A 22,727-nucleotide genomic window follows, 5' to 3' on the forward strand; every position below is an offset into this window, starting at 1 on the left:
GTGGAAGGAATTGGATTATTTTATTTCCATTTGGAAATCTCCTGAAAGGATTGGAGAGGGAGAGAGAGAGAGAAAGAATGGGAGAAAGCTAAACCCTTAGAGGATTATATTTTTCTTCTGTCGCTCTTGCTCTCTATCTACTTGTCCCTCAAACACATGACCATATTTAGATGAAGGGAAAGAGCTGGGAAGGAGATGTGATCGTTTGGGGGTAATGGCAGAAGAACATAGGGTACCCAAACATTACACAGACTTCCATTAAGGCTTCCAAGATACAAGTGTGAAGCTATGGCAAAGCAGATTTCAACAATAAATCAACCATTGTATTGTTAGTCTAAATATACCATAGTGGAACAATATGGCGCTTCTTATGGTCTCTATAGAACATAATACACACGCAAAGGTCACTGCAGTGCAGTCACATTGCTGAGGCCCAGATGCTTAAAGAGACAGTTCAGTTATAAATTTCGATGAACCATCCCTTTAACATCTCTCGGGGGTGTGGGACGTAACCGTCCCACCTGGCCAACATCCAGTGAAATTGCAGCGCGCCAAATYCAAAAACAGAAATACTCATTATAAAAATTCATGAAACATACAAGTGTTATACATCTTTTTAAAGATGAACTTCTTGTTAATCCAACCTCGGTGTCAGATTTAAAAAAGACTTTACGGCGAAAGCAAACCATGCGATTATCTGAGAACAGCGCCCAGCAGACAAATAATTACAAACAGTTAGCAGCCAAGAAGAGGAGTAACAAAAGTCAGAAATAGTGATAAAATGTATCACTTACCTTTGATCTTCATATGGTTGCACTCCGAAGACTCCATGTTACACAATAAATGTTTGTTTTGTACGATAATGTCCCTCTTTATGTCCAAAACCCTCCGTTTTGTTGGTGCGTTTTAGTTAAGTAATCTATTGGAACAAAGCGTGGTCACAACAGACAGACGAAAAATCCAAAAAGTACCATAAAAGTTCGTAGAAACATGTCAAACGATGTTTAAAATCAATCTTCAGGTTATTTTTGTCATAAATAATCGATCATATTTCAACCGGACAATAGCTTCTTCAATAGAAAAGGAGAAACAAAGGCGCGCTCCCGGTCATGCGCTGGACTCATGTCTGGAAATTTCCACTGTCCTCTCATTGAAAGTGCTGTATCTCCCTCATTTTTCAGAGTAAAAGCCTGAAACAATGCCTAAAGACTGGCCACATGTAGGCGAAGCCATACGGCTCGTGAACTAGGTCATAAGTCTTTGTATGGTGAATAGGCTTTCAATGGAAAAACATCCTTTGAAAAAAATAGGGCAGGTATTCACCTGCCATATCAGTTCTGTTATACTCACAGACATTATTTTAACAGTTTTGGAAACTTTAGAGTGTTTTCTATCCAAATCTACCAATTATATGCATATCCTAGCTTCTGGACCTGAGTAGCAGGCAGTTTACTTTCATCCAAAATTCCGAATGCTGCCCCCTACCCTAGTGAGGTTAAGATCCTTTTACTTTCAGGCAGGAGAAAGTGACTTAGGCTTCGGTTGCTTGCTTCAGTCTCTATATTTATCTGAAAATCTATGGCCAAGATGGCAGCAATGAATCCTAAGGCCAGGACACCGAACACGCTTTTGTATTAACACGGTTTCACAAGATAACTGTAACCTAACAACTGCTCTTTATAACTGTCATTTCTTATATGTAGGAATGGCACAACTGCTCTTTATAACTGTCATTTCTTATATGTAGGAATGGCACAACTGCTCTTATAACGGCTACTTCGAAGCTGTCCTTTAACACAACAAGATGATGAACTGCTGTCACACCTCCCCAGTGTCTTCCTTACTGTTAAACAGTAGCCTCTGCTAACTGTAATCTATTTTTAAGAGAGCTGCTGCTCTGAAGCTGTCCACATAAGTTGTTTTTGTTTGCTACCTTTTTATTAGTTCAGCAGTGATTATCACTTTTGGCACCCTCGGATTTATCTCTTTCATAGTCTAAACAGTTTACGCATCATCAGAAAAGGAAAGAGTTATATTTACCAAATCCACATCCCGAACTTGTTGAAGCTGAGGAAAGGATCTTAATTCTCCATGTCTGTCTCTTAAGAGCCTCTTATAAGCCGCTAGGAATGGTACAGCACAGTCTGGGTTGGGATAGGTTTAGGCCTATGGCTCAGTCAGTCAAAGTTGCGTGGGAAACGGTGCTGTTTAACATGTGATTTGACATGCCCACAGAGGTCTAATCTGTGGATGATTCACACACACAGCTGATGTGGGACTTGTTTGTGATTCAGATCAGATGGGCCAGGCTGGGCTGGGAGGCTCACTGCAGGGATGGAGTGAGCCTGGTGTTCTGCACTCTGCTAGCTCTGCTCTGCTATCGTCTTGCCACACTCTCTCATGTTGTCACAGAATAGTTTGAATTGCCCTCTACTGACTTTGCTATGTCTCTGAATCATGGTTGCAGGGAGTGTGATAGAAGTTGCTTTTCTCTGCTCTCGCTAGACTCTCTCATTTTGTCACATGATACTTTGTGATTAAGTATTTGATGTGTCCTATATAGAGGTCGACCGATTATGATTTTTCAACGCCGATACCGATTATTGGAGGACCCAAAAAAGCAATGGCAAGTTTTTTGTTGTTGTAATTGTCATTATTACAACAAAACAAAAACAAAAATATATATATATATATACACAGCGAGGCAAAAAAGTATTTAGTCAGCCACCAATTGTGCAAGTTCTCCCACTTAAAAAGATGAGAGGCCTGTAGTTTTCATCATAGGTACACTTCAACTATGACAGACAAAATGAGAAAAAAAATCCAGAAAATCACATTGTAGGATTTTTAATGAATTTATTTGTAAATTATGGTGGAAAATAAGTATTTGGTCACCTACAAACAAGCAATATTTCTGGCTCTCACAGACCTGTAACTTCTTCTTTAAGAGGCTCCTCTGTCCTCCACTCGTTACCTGTATTAATGGCACCTGTTTGAACTTGTTATCAGTATAAAAGACACCTGTCCACAACCTCAAACAGTCACACTCCAAACTCCACTATGGCCAAGACCAAGGAGCTGTCAAAGACACCAGAAACAAAATTGTAGACCTGCACCAGGCTGGGAAGACTGAATCTGCAATAGGTAAGCAGCTTGGTTTGAAGAAATCAACTGTGGGAGCAATTATTAGGAAATGGAAGACATACAAGACCACTGATAATCTCCCTCGATCTGGGGCTCCACGCAAGATCTCACCCCGTGGGGTCAAAATGGTCACATGAATGGTGAGCAAAAATCCCAGAACCACACGGGGGGACCTAGTGAATGACCTGCAGAGAGCTGGGACCAAAGTAACAAAGCCTACCATCAGTAACACACTACGCCGCCAGGGACTCAAATCCTGCAGTGCCAGACGTGTCCCCCTGCTTAAGCCAGACATGTCCAGGCCCGTCTGAAGTTTGCTAGAGAGCATTTGGATGATCCAGAAGAAGATTGGGAGAATGTCATATGGTCAGATGAAACCAAAATAATTTTTGGTAAAAACTCAACTCGTCGTGTTTGGAGGACAAAGAATGCTGAGTTGCATCCAAAGAACACCATACCAACTGTGAAGCATGGAGGTGGAAACATCATGCTTTGGGGCTGTTTTTCTGCAAAGGGACCAGGACGACTGATCCGTGTAATGGAAAGAATGAATGGGGCCATGTATCGTGAGATTTTGAGTGAAAACCTCCTTCCATCAGCAAGGGCAGTGAAGATGAAACGTGGCTGGGTCTTTCAGCATGACAATGATCCCAAACACACCGCCCAAGCAACGAAGGAGTGGCTTCTAAGAAGCATTTCAAGGTCCTGGAGTGGCCTAGCCAGTCTCCAGATCTCAACCCATAGAAAATCTTTGGAGGGAGTTGAAAGTCCGTGTTGCCCCAACAGCCCCAAAACATCACTGCTCTAGAGGAGATCTGCATGGAGGAATGGGCCAAAATACCAGCAACAGTGTGTGAAAACCTTGTGAAGACTTACAGAAAACGTTTAACCTCTGTCATTGCCAACAAAGGGTATATAACAAAGTATTGAGATTAACTTTTGTTATTGACCAAATACTTATTTTCCACCATAATTTGCAAATAAATTCATAAAAAATCCTACAATGTGATTTTCTAGATTTTTTTTCTTTCTCATTTTGTCTGTCATAGTTGAAGTGTACCTATGATGAAAATTACAGGCCTCCTTCATCTTTTTAAGTGGGAGAACTTGCACAATTGGTGGCTGACTAAATACTTTTTTGCCCCACTGTATATAAATCGGCCGATCAATCGGTATCGGCTTTTTTTGGACCTCCAATAATCGGTATCGGTATCGGCAGTGAAAAATTATAATCGGTCAACCTAATATATACACACACACACACACATTTGTAATAATGACAATTACAACAATACTGAATGAACACTTTTATTTTAACTTAATATAACAATCAATTTTGTCTCAAATAAATAATGAAACATGTTCAATTTGGTTTAAATAATGCAAAAACACAGTGTTGGAGAAGAAAGTAAAAGTGCAATATGTGCCATGTAAAAAAGCTAACGTTTAAGTTCCTTGCTCAGAACATGARAACATATGAAAGCTGGTGGTTCCTTTTAACATGAGTCTTCAATATTCCCAGTTAAAGCAGTTTTAGGTTGTAGTTATTATTGGAAATATACAATTTGTATTTCATATACCTTTGACTATTGGATGTTCTTATAAGCACTTTAGTATTGCCAGCCTAATCTCGGGAGTTGATAGGCTTGAAGTCATAAACAGCGCTGTGCTTCAAGCATTGCGAAGAGCTGCTGGCAAACRCAGGAAAGTGCTGTTTGAATGAATGCTTACGAGCCTGCTGCTGCCTACCACCGCTCAGTCAGACTGCTCTATCAAATATCAAACAGACTTAATTTTAATATAATAAAACACAGAAATACGAGCCTTATGTCATTAATATGGTCAAATCCGGAAACTATCATTTCGTAAACAAAACGTTTATTCTTTCAGTGAAATACGGAACCGTTCCGTATTTTATCGAACGGGTGGCATCCCTAAGTCTAAATATTGCTGTTACATTGCACAACCTTCAATGTTATGTCATAATTATGTAAAATTCTGGCAAATTAATTACGGTCTTTGTTAGGAAGAAATGGTCTTCACACAGTTTGCAACGAGCCAGGCGGCCCAAACTGCTGTATATACCCTGACTCTGTTTGCACAGAACGCAAGAGACGTGAAACAATTTCCCTAGTTAATATTGCCTGCTAWCATGAATTTCTTTTAACTGAATATGCAGGTTTAAAAATATATACTTGTGTATTGAKTTTAAGAAAGGCATTGATGTTAATGGTTAGGTACATTGGTGCAACGACAGTGCTTTTTCCGCGAATGCACTTGTTAAATCATCACCCATTTTGCGAAGTAGCCTGTGATTCGATGATAAATGAACAGGCACCGCATTGATTATTTGCAACGCAGGACAAGCTAGGTAAACTAGTAATATCATCAACCATGAGTAGTTAACTATTGATTATGTTAAGATTGATTGTTTTTTATAAGATCAGTTTAATGCTAGCTAGCAACTTACCTTAGCTCCTTGCTGCACTTGCGTAACAGGTGGTCAGCCTGCCACGCAGTCTCCTCGTGGAGTGCAATGTAATCGGCCATAATCGGCATCCAAAAATGCCGATTACCGATTATGGAAACTTGAAATCGGCCCTAATTAATCAGCCATGCTGATTTAATCGGTCGACCTCTAGTCCTATAATGAGTAACTTGACTGAGTAATGTCTGTGCCCTTGAGCAAGGCACTTAACCCTAAATGCTCCTGTAAATCGCTCTGCATAAAAGTGTCTGCTAAATGACTAAAATAAAAAAGTAAATGATTAAAGAAAGCAAAAGGAGGAAAGTAGGGAAAGATGAAAATGGTGAGAAATATCCTAACCTTTTTGTTGCTTGATGTGAAGTTAACTTTGAGACTACAACATTCACTTCTGTTTTGGTTCATTCAGCACTACCTCCCTCCACGACGCTCCTCCCTCCCTCCATGACGTTACAGGAACTGTCCTCTAAACAAATCCCCTCCTAATACAAAATGGACTAGATATTTTCGAGTTGAGCCTCAATTCCAAAATGATTTCATATGTGTTGCAGTGAGATTCGGCACCGGGCATAACAGGCCTTTAGAAAAACCATGGACCTGGGAACCCTGCCAGACCAGTGGCTCGTTTGTTGATTTTCAAGTCGTAAATATGTAACCTGCCTGTGGAGGGAGAGGGTTTTAAGACCAACCAGCCTCAGCCTTTTTTGAGGGCAGTTTGACTTTTTTATGGTAACACTGAATGGATGTTTTGTTCTGAAAACAGTTAGTGATATGAACTTAGATTGGGTAAAGCAGAAGTATCAGTGCTGCTGACACACACACACACACACACACACACACACACACACACACACACACACACACACACACACACACACACACACACACTTGAACAGTGGAAGGGATCAGGACTCACAGGCTCTGATCCTATTAAGAGCCACAGTACAGTAGTCTCCTAAGAGTGAAAATGAAAAAAGGATAAAGGCTGTGTTTTTCTCTTTATCTTAGAAGCTTGCTACCATTTTCTGCACGTTTCTCTGACGAATAAGTGTGAGCGTACAAGTGCATCAGAGCTGTTGCTTGTGGAATGCGGGAATCACCTCCATGGCAACGGCTGGTGTGTTCTGTGTGGAGAGGTAAATATTGGCTCCACTAACTCCCCATCCTGACCTGGTGTCTCTCAGTGATTGGAGAGCAGAGGAGGGTCTCTTTCTGGGCTGACAGCCCTGCTGTCCTCAGGTCAACACTCCCTAGCAGCCAGTGTCCTCCTCTCCCTGTGGGTGGATGTTTACCTTTGGCCCTTCCAAACATGGGACAGCTATTTGGCTTTGAGTGTTCCTGGTTTGACTTGATACACACACACTATCATATGAAAAGAGTTTGAACACAACAAGCTTGAGAGTGTTAAATGGTGTGTGTGGATGGACTCCATTGAAACTACATAGAAATAATTAGCCTATTAATGGCTTACTGAATAGGACGCGTGCATAGTGGAGGTAGGCTAGGTCTTGTTACCGAGGTGTAGGTTGGCTGAATCGAATAGAGGAGGGATGTGTAAACACTGCGTACACTTAACCATTTCAAATAAAATAAAAATTGTCACGTGCTTCGTAGAGTAACAGTGCAATGCTTACTTACGGGCCCTTCCCAACAATGCAAAGAGGGGAAAAAATGAGAAATAGTAGAAAAAGCTTCTTGTTTGTGGGGAAAATAACGAAAAACCCACATTCTGTAACTGAACTTTGTTAAGGGCTATGAACCAGAGCAGCTCTCTGTCTGAGCAGGATAAGCACGACTTAAGTTACTTAATGAATTCTCTGACTGAGTCCAAGCTCTGTGGAGTCTGTAGGGGAGATTTACTGTAGGGTGCCTGCGTGTATTTAGCACACTGCAGCAGATGGATTTGTCTAGGCAGGATGAGATATGTGCTYGGCTGCAGTAGCTGCCTGGAGTGAGTATTCAGACCCCTTGACTTTTTTCCACATTTTGTTAGGTTATTCTAAAATTGATAAAATTTGTATTTTCCCTCATCAATCTACACACAATGCCTCATAATGACAAATCAAAAACAGCTTTTGAGAAATATTTGATACTTAATAGAAAATAGAAATCACATTTACATAAGTATTCAGACCCTTTACTCAGTGCTTTGTTGAAGCACCTTTGGCAGCGATTACAGCCTCGTCTTCTTCGGTATGACGCTACAAGCTTGGCGCACCTGTATTTGGAGAGTTTCTCACATTCTTCCCTGCAGATCCTCTCAAGCTCTGTCAGGTTGGATGGGGAGTGTTGCTGCACAGCTATTTTCAGGTCTCTCCAGAGATGTTCGATCGGGGTCAAGTCCGGGCTCTGACTGGGCCACTCAAGGACATTCAGAGACTTGTCCCGAAGCCACTCCTGCGTTGTCTTGGCTGTGTGCTTAGTGATGTTTGCCCCAGTCTGAGGTCCTGAGTGCTCTGGAGCAGGTTTTCATCAAGGATTTCTCTGTACTTTTCATCTTTGCATCGATCCTGACTAGTCTCCCAGTCCCTGCCACTGAAAAACCATGCTTCACCGTAGGGATGGTGCCAGGTTTCCTCCAGACGTGATGCATCAGACCACAGTTTCATCAGACCACAGAATCTTGTTTCTCATAGACTGAGAGCCTTTAGGTGCCTTTTGGCAAACTCCAAGTGGGCTGTCATGTGCCTTTTTACTGAGGAGTGGCTTCCGTCTGGCCACTCTATCATAAAGGCCTGGTTGGTGGAGTGCTGCAGAGATGGAATGTTATCCCAGCTCCACAGAGGAACTCTAGAGCTCTGTCAGAGCAACCATTGGATTCTTGGTCACCTCCCTGACCAAGGCCCTTCTCCCCTGATTTCTCAGTTTGGTTGGACGGCCAGCTCTGGAAAGAGTCTTGGTGGTTCCAAACTTCTTCCATTTATGAATGATGGAGACCACTGTGTTCTTGAGGACCTTCAATGCTGCAGAAATGTTTTGGTACCCTTCCCCAGATCTGTGCCTCGACACAATCCTGTCTCGGACAATGTTTAATACATTTGCAAAAAATACATTTGCAAAAATACTTTGTCATTATGGGGTATTGTGTGTAGATTGAGTTTAATTTTTTTTTATTTAATCCATTTTGGAATAAGACTGAAAAGTAACAAAATGTAGAAAAAGTCAAGGGGTCTGAATCCGGTCCTTTAAAATGTATTGTAACCAATGTTGTTCAGTTCCATCTAGTCCTGACTCCCCAGATGGAATGTCATCACGGCATATCCAAATGCAATTACGGAATTGATGTTGATAATCTGGGGAGAACAAGCAGCTGGATTAGGGCTGCAATCGGTGGGCAGTGACGCAGGGAGGGCCAAGGCCAAAGCCTCCCACTTTTCCTGCTTTCCCTGGAGTAATTACATAGAGAGCATTAAGATGAATGAATACTTCAAAGGCCTGATTTGAGGGCTGGGTCTGAAAACATCAAATCCTTGTTTCCTCTGTCCTTGTTTTCAATTCCTCTCAAAGTGCTTTGGATGAGGTCAAAGGTCACTCCCTCGGACCTCATCCAATTAACTTTGACCATGCAATGGAGGAAACAAGGACTGGAGAAAGCAAGGATTTTATGGTTAGTAAACTTTTCTGACACAGCCCCACTGGGGTGTTCTACGATGCTAGCTAGATTTACTTAGGATTCTATAAAGCTAGCCAGCTTCAGTTAGCTTCACATTCCTGCTCCAGCTTCATCCATTTTATGAAGGTGGATATTGATCCTCCAGCTGCCGTTACATCCAGTCAGGCTTGTAACTGCACTTGCATGTCACACGTGGATAAGCCCAGCGAGTCAAATGCTGAACTCTTCATTGATCCAATGCTGAGGAAATTACCTTGATAACAGCATATTCGGCTGTTAAATGCAACATCAAAGCACGTGAATGCATCCAACTGATATTTACAACTTCACAAGTGGTAAATTCCCACCTTCCACCAGGTTACGAATGCAGCATTATCCCCGAGTTACCCTGCCCCGGAGCAGGTTAGTTCTGAAGGATTCGTTGCCACTTTCGTGTTAAATGTTATCCCGAGTTGAGTTGAACTCAGAGGAGTTAGAGTTCACCAAAGTTAGTTCGCTATCTCGTGTCATAGTACACCCCTCAGGTTTAATGCGGCCTAGTCTTTGTTCACTTGATGCCCTCCCCCTATGTTTACGTCATTTAGCAGATGCTCTTATCCAGAGCGACTTACAGGTGAAATTAGGGTTAAGTGCCTTGCTCAAGGGCACATCGGCACATTTTTCACCTGGTCTGCTCAGGGATTCAAACCAGAAACCTTTTGGTTACTGGCCCAACACTCTTAACTGCTAGTCTACCTGCTCCCCCTCAACTCTTCTTCTCTAGAAGTTGATGTGTACCTTCCGCCTAAATAAGAACATTGAGCAATGACATGAAACCTAACCCTCAGGGATATTTTACCTAGGATCCGATTGGTCGATTCTTGATCTACAGTACCTCCGTTTTTGATATGTCTTTCTCTGAATTTTATTCTTTAGCATCCCTGTTGAGTATATCTGTGGCTCAGACTTGTCTCCAGCTGGTAACGATGGTAGTAGCCTGGGATGCAGGTCACATGTTATGTAACGGGACAGAGTCATTCTGTATGTTGATTTGTTGTCTAGAACCTGTGTGGTTAGATGTACTATAAGTTGCACGCCAAGAGAAGGAAAAAGCACATCTAGAGTACATGTTTGTTTTTCCTGGCCTGACCCTAAAAGCCTCAGTACAGACTGCAGAGCTGTCCAGGGCTCCGATGCATACAGCATATTAAAACAATGTTTCATGTCTGACTCATGCAAATGCTATATAAATGTGATGGCTATCTCGCCAACCTGTTGTTCTGTCACAGGTGTGATGGGAGAAGTCACTACGGAAGGAAGGCTAGTGGATAGGATGGGGCTTTAATGTCAAACCTCACCACTGATGTCAGACTGACTGTCACAGCAAGGCCACAATGACAGCTTTTTTTGTGGGGGGGGGGGCAACTTCTCTTTGAAGTTCTGTCTATTTTCCCACAGGTGATTCTCCTTTCACTGGAATGAGAGTGCAATACTATGTACATATTGGCTTAAACATTCTCACTTACTGTCAACAGCCTATCATCATTATAGTTGGCTATAGGGTTTCAATCTTAGCCTCAACAAATAGAATCAAGCCTGTATGCTGTTTTATTACTTTCATAAAAAAGAATATGCCATATGCTATTTTCTCCAAAGCGACTTACAAATGTGCATACAAATTCATTTGGGTGGCCCCAGCGAGAATCAAACCCACAACCCTGGTGTTACACAGGACCACTATTCATGAGTAAATTTTATTTTTTTATTTTTTTATTTAACCTTTATTTAACCAGGTAGGCAAATTGAGAACACGTTCTCATTTACAATTGCGACCTGGCCAAGATAAAGCAAAGCAGTTCGACACATACAACAACACATAGTTACACATGGAGTAAAACAAACATATAGTCAATAATACAGTGAAAAAATAAAAACAAAAAATAAATTTAAAAAAAGACAAAAAATTTAAAAAAAAGAATATAAGAATAAATAGAAGAAAAGAAGAAAAAAATTAAAAATAATAATAATAAGTCTATATACAATGTGAGCAAGTGAGCAAATGAAGACTGCTTGATGATCAAAAAGGGGATTCAGGTTTATTTTACAGAAACATTAACTGAATTCATCAGGGAAATGTTATTGAATTAATAGGAAATGTTCAGACAAAGAAGCGATTTAATGCACCGTCTTAAATAGATGAATGACACAATAGCCTTTGAATTGTCTGTTTCACTTTCTTATTCAGAGATTAACATTGTTATCCTTTCAGAAGAAATATAAAAATGAGAGTGGGAAAAAAACGGAATATACAGAAGACAACCCGGCAGCTAAATTAAAAGATGAATCCCCCGTTCAGCCAAAGCCCATGAGACTTGAAGGATTTTGTATCCGTTGCTGGTTTCTTGTGCATAATTAATCAAATCCATCATCCCCCATGCCTTGTTGCCAGAGGGATTTTGCTGGGTTTATTTCTGCCTTGTAGTGGGTGGAGCAGGTGCTGAGTGCTTAGTTACCTCAGGCTTATTAGACCCAATGAGGCACAGACTAGACCTCACTGGTTTATCACACAGAAAGGCAGAATCTGGGTGGTATAGTTCTCGATCTCTCTCTCTCGCCCTTTGTTGTCTCTCTCGCTGCCTCACTCTCTCTCTCGCTGTGTCTCTCTCTCACGCGCACGCTCTCTCTCTCTGTGTGTTTCTGTCTCTCGCTTTGTCTCTCTCGCCATCTCTCGCTCTGTGTATGTCTCGCTATCTCTCTCTCTCCCTTTTTTTCTCCTTTTCCCGCCCAAACATGGTGGTCGCTTCATGACTTTAATGATCCATATCCATATTTCCCGGTGGCTGTCATCCGTGGAGAGGCGGTGTGTGAAGAGACCATTTTGGTCGACCTCAGTCCGTAGCAAGCACAGTGTCTTGCGCATGAGCACAGTGCAGCCTGATTCAAACCATACAGTAGGGCCGAGCCAGCACAGTGCAGCCTGATTCAAACCATACAGTAGGGCCGAACCAGCACAGTGCAGCCTGATTCAAAACCATACAGTAGGGCCGAACAGCACAGTGCAGCTTGATTCAAACCATACAGTAGGGCCGAGCCAGCACAGTGCAGCTGATTCAAACCATACAGTAGGGCCGAACCAGCACAGTGCAGCCTGATTCAAACCATACAGTAGGCCGAGCCAGCAACAGTGCAGCCTGATTCAAACCATACAGTAGGGCCGAGCCAGCACAGTGCAGCCTGATTCAAACCATACAGTAGGGCCGAGCCAGCACAGTGTGGTTCGGGTAGGATGTATATGATGTGAATCAGGCATATTGTGTTTGATTGCAGGGTTTGCTGTGAGTGTGAGCTGACAATAGACTTGTTTGTTTGACCAGTAGTGTAATCAAGGATGGGTGGAATGCCCCAGAGCCAAGACTTAGAGACTTTACTCAGCTGTCTGAGACATGGGTAGATTTGGTCAGATCTGACAAACAAGCTTTGTTGGAGTTTTGTTTTGGAGTATTGTGATAGAACACCACTGGCTAGATATTAATGGGATGAAATTCTGTTTTATTTTACGGAAAATGGGGAGAAAAATGTAATCACATGGTATTTTAAGCAGCTATTCTTGTTGGTATAGTCTAAAGCTGATTTAGTATTGAGAAATAACATGGTTTCAGAATATTCACAAGCTGTAATGTATATTTAAGCAATAAGGCACGAGGAGGTGTGGTAATGGCCAATATACCATGGCTAAGGGCTGTTCTTATGCACAACGCAACGCGAGTGCCTGGATACAGCCCTTAGCCGTGGTATATTGGTCATATACCACAAACCTCTGAGGTGTCTAAACGCTATTATAAACTGGTTACCAACGTAATTAGAACAGTAAAAATGTATGTTTTGTCATACCTGTGGTATATCAGACCATATACCACAGGTATGACAAAACATACATTTTTACTGTCAGACAATCAGCATTCAGGACTCGAACCACCCAGTTTATAATGCTGAATAAATACCTGCGATATATCGTTCAAATAACAACTCCATCATAAAAGTGCCAGTTGTGTGAAATATGGAGGGTTTATTTGATATGGTGAGATGGGAGAGGAAATGTGTTATTAACAGTGCAACCATTCTATTGGATGAGACACACAAAGACCAGCTTGCTGTGCCACCCGTCCTCTTTGTGTCTGCCTGAGTGTGCTCTCTAACCTGACCAGACTGTTAGCTACTTTACAGTAGAACTATCCCGTTGTACAGACATACCCTTGGGGGACATATCGACCGCCTCTCTATCCTCATTGACCCCCTCTCTCTACCCACCAGCCCCCCTTCCCTCTCAACAACTAGTCCCCTCCCACACCCTGACGCCGGCTGGGCTAGAAATGTAATGAGCCCCGCTGGTTCAGCTTTTCTACCTCATGAAAAGTGTCTGTGTGTGGGTGTGTGTGAGAAAGATGGAGGATGACAAGCTAGATGGGCTGCTGCTGTAGTGTAATTCTGATCCATATGAATCTCCTCAGCTGTTTGATAAGCAGCAAGAGGCTGGGGGCCTCCGTCTCCAATCTCCGGGGGCCTCCGTCTCCAATCTCCTGGCTGCCTGCCAGGTGTGTGTGTGTCCTCCAACAGACGTGAACCATGGATGGGTCTCACAAATTGAGAGATGGGTGTTATTCTTTGTGTGCCATACTTTTTTCCAATATGTGTCTTCAGCACATTGCAACTCTCTGAGAAGCTGTCTCAGCCCTTGCTGTCTTACGCTTCGAACACACCAACAGCGTCATTGCATTTTGGTACACCAGAATTACATTAATTTCCAACGGAACGCTGCGTTTTCCTTGCAGCATTGCATTGCAGATGCAGTGCGTTCTGTATGGCGCATACGTTGGATTTATCGAACGTATGCGTCAAACTGTATGTGTAGACTGCTTGACAGAAATGGTAGCAGAAGGTGAATGTGTAACTTTTGTTGCGTACATATCCAGATGATGCTGCGTACTATTTTGCACATTGATGCTGTCTTGCTGTCTCAGCCTTGCTGTCTCTCTCAGCCTTGCTTTCCTGCTTTAGCTTAGCAGGCTTCCAGTAAGACATATGTCCGTCTGTTGAATGAGACCACTACCACACACTGACTGACTCCATAGTTAGATCCACAAAACTGAAAGTAGCTGTAGTAGGGCTGGCACAATAACCGTGTAACCGGCGGTTACAGATGAAGGCCGTCATAAAATTAAAATAAAAACTGTGTGGCACGAACAGCTGACTGAAAACGGGGCGGCCGGGCATTCGTGCGGTTAAGTCCGTTTCTGCTGTAAAAAATAAATAAAATGCTATTCAAAAGGTTATTACGGTGACCCCCGCGGTCATTTGGCTGACCAATAACCGTCATTTAAAAATCCATGACTGTCACAGCCCTTGGCTGTAGTCTCATTAGTATGAATAGCACTAGTAATGAATAGCACTAGGAGTGGCAGGTAGCCTAGTGGTTAGAGCGTTGGGCCAGGTTGCAAGATCGAATCCCCAAGCTGACAAGGTAAAAATCTGTCGTTCGGCCCCTGAACAAGGCAGTTAACCCACCGTTCCTAGGCCGTCATTGTAAATGAATTTGTTCTTAACTGACTTGCCTAGTTAAATAAAGGCCCTGGTAACAGGGCTCATTAGCCCACCTACTGCTACCATAACCATAGAGATGTCTGTTCTAGGTCATAGAAATAGCTGATCCCCAGACAAGCAAAAGCAAAACAAGACGCTACCAGTAATTACCTTATTTCTAGTCAACATGACACTTTCTATTTTAGGTGACTACTGCTAGGACTTTGAAAAAAACATCCCAATCCCTGGCCCTGCCTCTTCTCTCCAAATTAGTATCTATCTGTAGCAAATCCCCACTGCTAGGCCTATATCCATCCATGACAGTAGTGGAGGGTTGGGTCCCTAAATTATCCTGGTGTAATGATTTTGTGCACTAAACTGTGATTAGAGAAGACTGAAATGCTTCATGTGTTTATAACTGGAGTCTCTAAGAATACAGGCAGGACCCTGAAGAGGAGTAGAGAGCAAGAGTCTTCAAGTGATCTTAGCACCTTACTTTGGGACACTTCTGTATTTTGGCAATGACTATCTACTTCCCCAGAGTCAGATGAATTCGTGGATAACATTTTTATGTCTCTGCGTGGAGTTTGAAGGAAGTTGCTAACTAACGTTAGCGCAATGACTGGAAGTCTAGCATGCTAGCAGATATCCAGGGACTTCCAGTCATTGCGCTAACGTTAGTTAGCATTAGCTTGAGATGCTGCCTCTAACTTCCTTCATACTGGACACAGAGACATAAAAATGGTATCTACGAGTTTATCTGACTGGGGATTTTTCTGAAATCCTGATGTATCCCTTTAATTGTGTGTTAAATAGTGTAAACACTCCTCAGTTGTCATTGGTATACTCTTGTCATTGAGAACATCTCCTTTTTTAATCCAGGTTATTCTCATTGAGAACATCTTTATCTCAATAGATAACTGTTTTGTGTACAGCTGCTACAGTACTTATACTCACTGATTCAACAACGTGTAAATATTTATGCTCAATTGAACTCTAGCCCTTTATGTTTATGAGCCCATATGTAGCCGCATGGCCAGATGGACTTAGTCACCTTGGGCAACATGATCACAGCATTCATCTGGAGCAAATGACCTCGAGCGATGACACAGCACCAGGTCACACTATTCACTGGGTGGTAGGAGGGTGTGAATAAGGGGTTAGGTTGGGTACCGTACTGTACAACCAGCCCTTTGATCTGACTAGGAGGGAGTCTATTGATCCTGACTCATTAATAGGCTATCGAGGACGGCACCCTGTACCATCGACTAGTGTTGTAGTGCCACTGCAAAACCATGATGGCGGAGAACAATATGTGCTCTGCCACTGAATACTGGAGGCCACACAGTGGCACAAAGCTATGATGACAGCCATGATGGCCTACACAGCCATGTCCATATATACAGTGCCTTGGGAAAGTATTCAGACCCCTTGACTTTATCCACATTTTGTTAGGTTACAGCCTTATTCTAAAATGGATTAAATTAAAATAAAAATCCTCAGAAATCTACACACAATACCCCATAATGACAAGAAAAAAATGAAGGGAAAAAAACAATTATCTTATTTACGTAAGTATTCAGACCCTTTGCTATGAGACTCGAAATTGATCTCAGGTGCATCCTGTTTTTATTGATCATCCTTGAGATGTTTCTACAACTTGGAGTCCACCTGTGGTAAATTCAATTGATTGGACATAATTTGGAAAGGCGCACACACATGTCTATATAAGGTCCCACAGTTGACAGTGCATGTCAGAGCAAAAACCAAGCCATGAGGTCGAAGGAATTGTCCATAGAGCTCAGAGACAGGATTGTGTCGAGGCACAGATCTGGGGAAGGGTAACAAAAAATGTCTGCAGCATTGAAGGTCCCCAAGAACACAGTGGCCTCCATCATTCTTAAATGGAAGAAGTTTGGAACCACCAAGACTCTTCCTAGAGCTCTAGAATTCCTCTGTTGAGATGGGAGAACCTTCCATCTCTGCAGCACTCCACCAATCAGGCCTTTATGGTCGAGTGGCCAGACGGAAGCCACTCCTCAGTAAAAGGCACATGACAGGCCGCTTGGAGTTTGCCAAAAGGCACCTAAAGACTCTGACTCTGACTCTGGTCTGATGAAACCAAGTCTCAACTCTGGCCTGAATGCCAAGCGTCACGTCTGGAGGAAACCTGGCACCATCCCTACGGTGAACCATGGTGGTAGCAGCATCATGCTGTGTGGGCGGGAACGATTTTATCAATTTTAGAATAAGGCTGTAACCTAACAAAATGTGGGAAAAGTCAAGGGGTCTGAATACTTCCCGAAGGCACTGTACTTTAGTAGCTGAGTTTTTGCTCTCTTAGCATGCTCTTGACCATTCTGTCATTTCTGTAACACATGTCATGCATTTCATTTTCAATCATCTCTCTTGGGGGGGAAGAAACCTCTCTGTTTGCTATGCTGGGTTGCGTATTTAGTTGTGGGTGTGGAGGCAGGGGGTGGGACAGGTGAGTGGAGGATGGGGTGGGACAGGTGTATGGGGGGTGGGATAGGTGGGTGGAGGATGGGAGTGGGGCAGGGTCTCATAGCAATGGATTCCTGTGTGGTAGCTAAGGAGTGGCAGCTACAAGCCCATCCTTAGGGAAGCTTAGGTTTAGCATGTATTATTACTGCACATGATACTGTATTGCTGTAGTTAGAACATAGCAACTGTATGACTTCACATGTACTTCAGTTTCCACTCTTGGCCCTGCCCTCTGCTAAGCTGCCTAGGAGGGGAGGCCTAGTGTGAGAGGGTAGATGGCAAAAAATACTGTAGCTATTCTAAGCCTTTACCATCCATGTAGAAAGGAAAAGAACTAGGTTTAACTAGCGAACTGTGTTCTATTTCAATAGACATTTTAGTATATATTTTTTTATTGAATTGCAGAAGCTCATTCATCTGTCTGTTTGTCTTATAGGTCTAGGCCATGGGGGGAACCAAAAGCAAGCCCAAAGACATCAGCTCGGGAGGAGGGGCTGGCAGCCTCAACTTCAGCCCTGCCCAGCACACCCTCACATCCAATCGGAACCCCGCAGTGGACGGGACACGCCAGCCCACTCAGCCCCTGACCAATACCCCGGAGCTGGCCCTGTTTGGGGGTGCAGAGTCCACCAGTAGCGTCACGTCTCCTAACAGAGGGACACTCGCAGGTAAGACACTAGGGCCCAGATACCCCACTAATAACCTAGTATGGCATAGAAATACATTATTAAATCATTTAATTTCACTAAAGGAATGATTGTTATATAAAACGGCTCAAGCTCCATTGGATGCCATATATTTGATGCTACTGACTAGTATATGCAAATCTTATTTAGTACAATTTGAAACACAGTTTTCGGGGATATCTGAATTGTACATATGGTGTATTTTTAAACATGGTATTGCTATATCACTTAATATTTCATGACCCTCTCCCTTGAGATAAGTGTCTGTCTGCTCTCTCCCCCACAGGAGGAGTGACAACGTTTGTGGCGCTGTATGACTACGAGTCTCGCACTGCCTCTGATCTGTCTTTCAGGAAGGGCGAGCGGCTACAGATAGTAAACAACACGTGAGGCAACACCACACACACACACACACTGGGATGAGGATAATGTCACACCTACATGGATAGACGCATATCAAATTGTATTTTTTATATGCGCTGAATACAACAGGTGTAGTAGACCTTACCGTAAGATGCTTACATACAAGCCCTTAACCAACAATGCAGTTTAAGAAATAGACTTAAGCTGGTGTTTGGAGGATATATTGGAACCGTGCCGATATATCCTCCAAACACTGGCTTCAAGGGCATTATCACTTATACAACAGGTTACCAACATATTCAAAAAATGATTGACATATTTTCATTAAAAGTGATAATTTATTCATACTATTTCATCCTTCCACAAGATATAGTCCCGACACATCTAGGGTTGCTACCCAAGCCGGCTGGTTGTTCTTCCTTCTATCCGTTCGGTTGCCAGATACGCGACCCAGTCGTTAAGTGTTCTGTATCTGGACGCGACCCAGTTGTTCGTTCTAAATGTTCTATTGCCATACTGGCTGGCAACGTTCTTATCCCTTGCTTGCTAGCTAGCCAACTACGGCTAACTTACAGTCCCGTCAAACAGTGCAAACAGAATAACAGTAGCTGCATTTGCATAGGCTGTTTTCTAGTGACATTTATTTGGAGACATCCATAACAATGAGCTAATGAGGCGTGATTTCACCTGGCATAGAAAATGTGCTCTCTTGTCAGGACGTTGTTGAGAGGAGCTAGCCAACAACACAGCTAACTGAAGCTGGAAAGACTCCAAACTAACTGCACTTCAAAAAGCTGCCTGCCTGTCTGTCTCATCACGTTCATTACTATGGGACAGTTGGAGATCAAATTTGAATATTGAAACAATGTTGCAAATGTTGTAGAGACAGACAGCAAGGTTTATACAAGTCTCCTCTGTTGAAAACTAAATGTTACCGGAGTGCCAAGTCTAGGACAAAAAGGCTTCTCAACAGTTTTTACCCCCAAGCCATAAGACTCCTGAACAGGTAACCAAATGGCTCCCTGGACTATTTGCATTGTGTGCCCCCTCTTTTTACGCTGCTGCTACTCTCTGTTTATCATATATGCATAGTCACTTTAACTATACATTCATGTACATACTACCTCAATTGGGCCGACCAACCAGTGCTCCCGCACATTGGCTAACCGGGCTATCTGCATTGTGTCCCGCCACTCACCACCCGCCAACCCCTCTTTTACGCTACTGCTACTCTCTGTTCATCATATATGCATAGTCACTTTAACCATATCTACATGTACATACTACCTCAATCAGCCTGACTAACCGGTGTCTGTATGTAGCCTCGCTACTTTTATAGCCTCGCTGCTGTATATAGCCTGTCTTTTTACTGTTGTTTTATTTCTTTACCTAACTATTGTTCACCTAATACCTTTTTTGCACTATTGGTTAGAGCCTGTAAGTAAGCATTTCACCGTAAGGTCTACTTACACCTGTTGTATTCGGCGCACGTGACAAATAAACTTTGATTTGATTTAGTCTAAAAGAAATGTGAGATAATGTCTAGATGCTTTTTATAGTGGAGATCAAGTTTATAAGTTGCCTGGCTGGGCTGATGAGACAGTGGATTGCGCAGTCAGATGGAACAGAGTAAATAGGCATTTTAACGTCATAGATTTAGCCGGTGGTAACTTGTGGAATAGACACCGGCTGGAATGCCCTTTTAACCAATCAACATTCAGGATTAGATCCACCCATTGTACACACACACTGTACTCTGCATGACTGATCTCTCACTGCGCTGGCTGGCTGTTCTGCCCCCAAACCGCGTGTCAGTCCCCCCTCTGTACAGCCCGTAACCATAGGAACAGACTCCCTTCATAAGGATCTGTTTTGTGTGAGCTGACAGGGTTTTGTTGTAGATTTACTTTTTTCTCATTCACAAAAGCACAGCTGTATGTCTCACTGGTGCTTCTACTTGGAGGCTGATATTTATTTTGTTGCAACTAGCCCCTTATTTTTTTTTTACCCTAGTTGAATGCACTGATTGCTTGATAAGAGTTTCTGCTAAATAACTAAAATGTCCTTGTTCAAATGATAAAAATGACTGTTCATTCATTCTGATAATGTAACCAATCATAGGGAGTCAGTCTGTGACGCGTCTCTGATCAATAGAAGTGCAGTGGACCATATTATTCTAGTGAGCCCCCAATACTGCAGCTATAACAAGTGTTGACCTAGAAGGCCTGAGCTGAGGACAATATAATGATAGTTTGTTGTTGTTATTATAATAATAATAATATTTACCACTGAAGCTGATGCAGCTTTACTCTTAGTGTTTACATTTTTATATTTTTGTCATTTAGCAGACGCTCTTATCTAGAGCGACTTACAGTAAATAGTGAGCGCATGCGTTTTCATTCTTTTTCGTACTGGTCCCCCGTGGGAATCGAACAACATTGGCATTGCAAGCACCATGCTCTACCAACTGAGCCACACAGGACCTACAGTGTTACCAGGTCAAAATCATAAAACTAGTGAACCCGCCCGAGATTATAAAACATAGATAATGTTTCATTATTATTTCTTATTTATGACCCAAACCCATTGTCTTAGTTTTAGGGAGCTTGGGGGCGGCAGGTAGCCTAGCGGTTAAGAGCCAGTAACTGAAAGGTCGCTGGTTCGAAATTGGTTGATGTGCCCTTGAGCAAGGCACTTAACGCTAATTGCTCCTTAAAGTCGCTCTGGATAAGAGCGTCTGCTAAATGACTAATATGTCAATGTAAAATGCTATGATTTCTGCACTTGATATGTATCATTAGGCTTTCTTGAAATTGATATTAGGTCTACACCACATTTTTGTGCTTCGAATCACCTCTTCTGTTCTCTGTTTTAAATATCGCTRCTTTTAATCTCTTCTGTCTATAAAATCAATGAAAACCCTGCTTTGATGTGAAAGCTTTAGTCCAACTTCTGGTTTAATGGTGAGCTAGGCCTATAGCTTCCGCTGTAGTGTTGGGATGAGGGTGTGGTGGATAACTACTGTTGTAATGATTCTTCTGTTCTGTTCACTGTATCTCTACAAATCGACTTTGCTAACACACTTTCTGTCTCTTTTTTTTTAACCCAACCCACCTCCTTCGAATCTCCTCTCTATCTCCCCAAACTATTTCTCCATCGCATACCTTCATAATTGTATTTAGGAGAAAGTTGAACAGCAGGTTAGTGATGCTTCTGTTGTCTTTGTGTGTCCATGTAAATGTACTGTGTGTGTTTGTGTGTCCCATTGTGAATGTACTGTGTGTGTTTGTGTCTCAGTGTGTTCATGTCACTAACGCATCATAGTAGCTGGTTCACATGATGATAACTTCCCTGCATTTGGTTAATTGTGTCACAGTGCACTTTGGTGTTTGAATCCCTTGTGAATCCATTCCATTAGTATTCCTAGTAGTTGTAGGGCTGATTTCCTAGGACCAGTCCTGGAAACCTCCCTGTAATCTATGGATATTGTAAATAATCTCCTCCTTTTGTTGAGTTTACTCATGAGGAATGTGTGTTCGTTTTTCACTGAGTCCTGTCTTTAGAATCACTCCAAGTGAAATAGAATCCCTCTGTGTAAAGTAGAACGTCAGTGATATTCTGTTATCCTTGTCTCCACAGAGAAGGGGACTGGTGGCTGGCTCGATCTCTGACTACGGGAGAAAGCGGTTACATCCCCAGCAATTATGTGGCTCCCTCCGACTCCATCCAGGCAGAAGAGTAAATCTCTCCCTCTCTCTCTCTTATCTATTTATCCTTCCCGCCTTTTCTTCTCTCTCTATGTATTTAATTGAAAATGGAATGCACCTTGAAGGCGTACATACTGTACAAGCTGACATGCATAGACACACATTCCAATAACACAAACAAACTAACCTGTGTAATGATTCCATTTCTCACCTTTATCCTACCAGTCATCTCAGATTGCCTATGGCTTCCAGGTAAGGGGCAGTAATCAGAATGCAATACTTATTTGATTGGGGCATGCACAGAAGGAGTTTACAAGTCACTTATTTTCAGAAACCAGCACGGGCGGTTCTCTCTCTCTCTCTCTCTCTCAGAAAGACACACCTTTTCCCCTCTCAACCTGGTCCCCGTGTCTCGTGCTCTCTCCCCTCTCTTCCCTAGGTGGTATTTTGGGAAGATCACACGCCGCGATTCGGAGCGGCTCCTGTTGGGTCTGGAGAACAGGAAAGGAACGTTCTTGGTGAGAGAGAGCGAGACCACCAAAGGTGAATGTCTAAGGCTAGCATCTCCAGTGGAAACGCATCACAAAGCGTCTCTACTGACAATTAAGACCACATTGAAATGCCGGCCCATTGGCATTGTCCTTTTTCTTGGGATGAAGCGGTGTAGC

At 42.6% G+C, this 22,727-nt stretch overlaps 1 protein-coding gene across 3 annotated transcripts in view; it reads left to right on the forward strand.

Moving 5' to 3' along the window:
• The window catches only part of LOC111966755 (proto-oncogene tyrosine-protein kinase Src), a 41,631-nt gene that overhangs the window by 12,104 nt on the left and 6,800 nt on the right, over window positions 1-22,727 (forward strand). Inside the window, exons 2-7 of one of the 3 annotated variants that reach the window (XM_023991662.3) lie at window positions 17,740-17,971; window positions 18,276-18,375; window positions 21,535-21,552; window positions 21,992-22,090; window positions 22,285-22,311; window positions 22,499-22,602. In XM_023991662.3, coding sequence (XP_023847430.1) covers window positions 17,749-17,971; window positions 18,276-18,375; window positions 21,535-21,552; window positions 21,992-22,090; window positions 22,285-22,311; window positions 22,499-22,602 — 571 coding nt within the window. In that variant the 5' untranslated portion in view covers window positions 17,740-17,748. The remainder of the gene's footprint in view (window positions 1-17,739; window positions 17,972-18,275; window positions 18,376-21,534; window positions 21,553-21,991; window positions 22,091-22,284; window positions 22,312-22,498; window positions 22,603-22,727) is intronic. The other 2 variants (XM_023991664.3, XM_023991665.3) reach the window with 2 other exon arrangements.

This window comes from Salvelinus sp. IW2-2015, linkage group LG7 (genome assembly GCF_002910315.2).
Source record: "Salvelinus sp. IW2-2015 linkage group LG7, ASM291031v2, whole genome shotgun sequence".
Classification (NCBI taxonomy): domain Eukaryota; kingdom Metazoa; phylum Chordata; class Actinopteri; order Salmoniformes; family Salmonidae; genus Salvelinus; species Salvelinus sp. IW2-2015.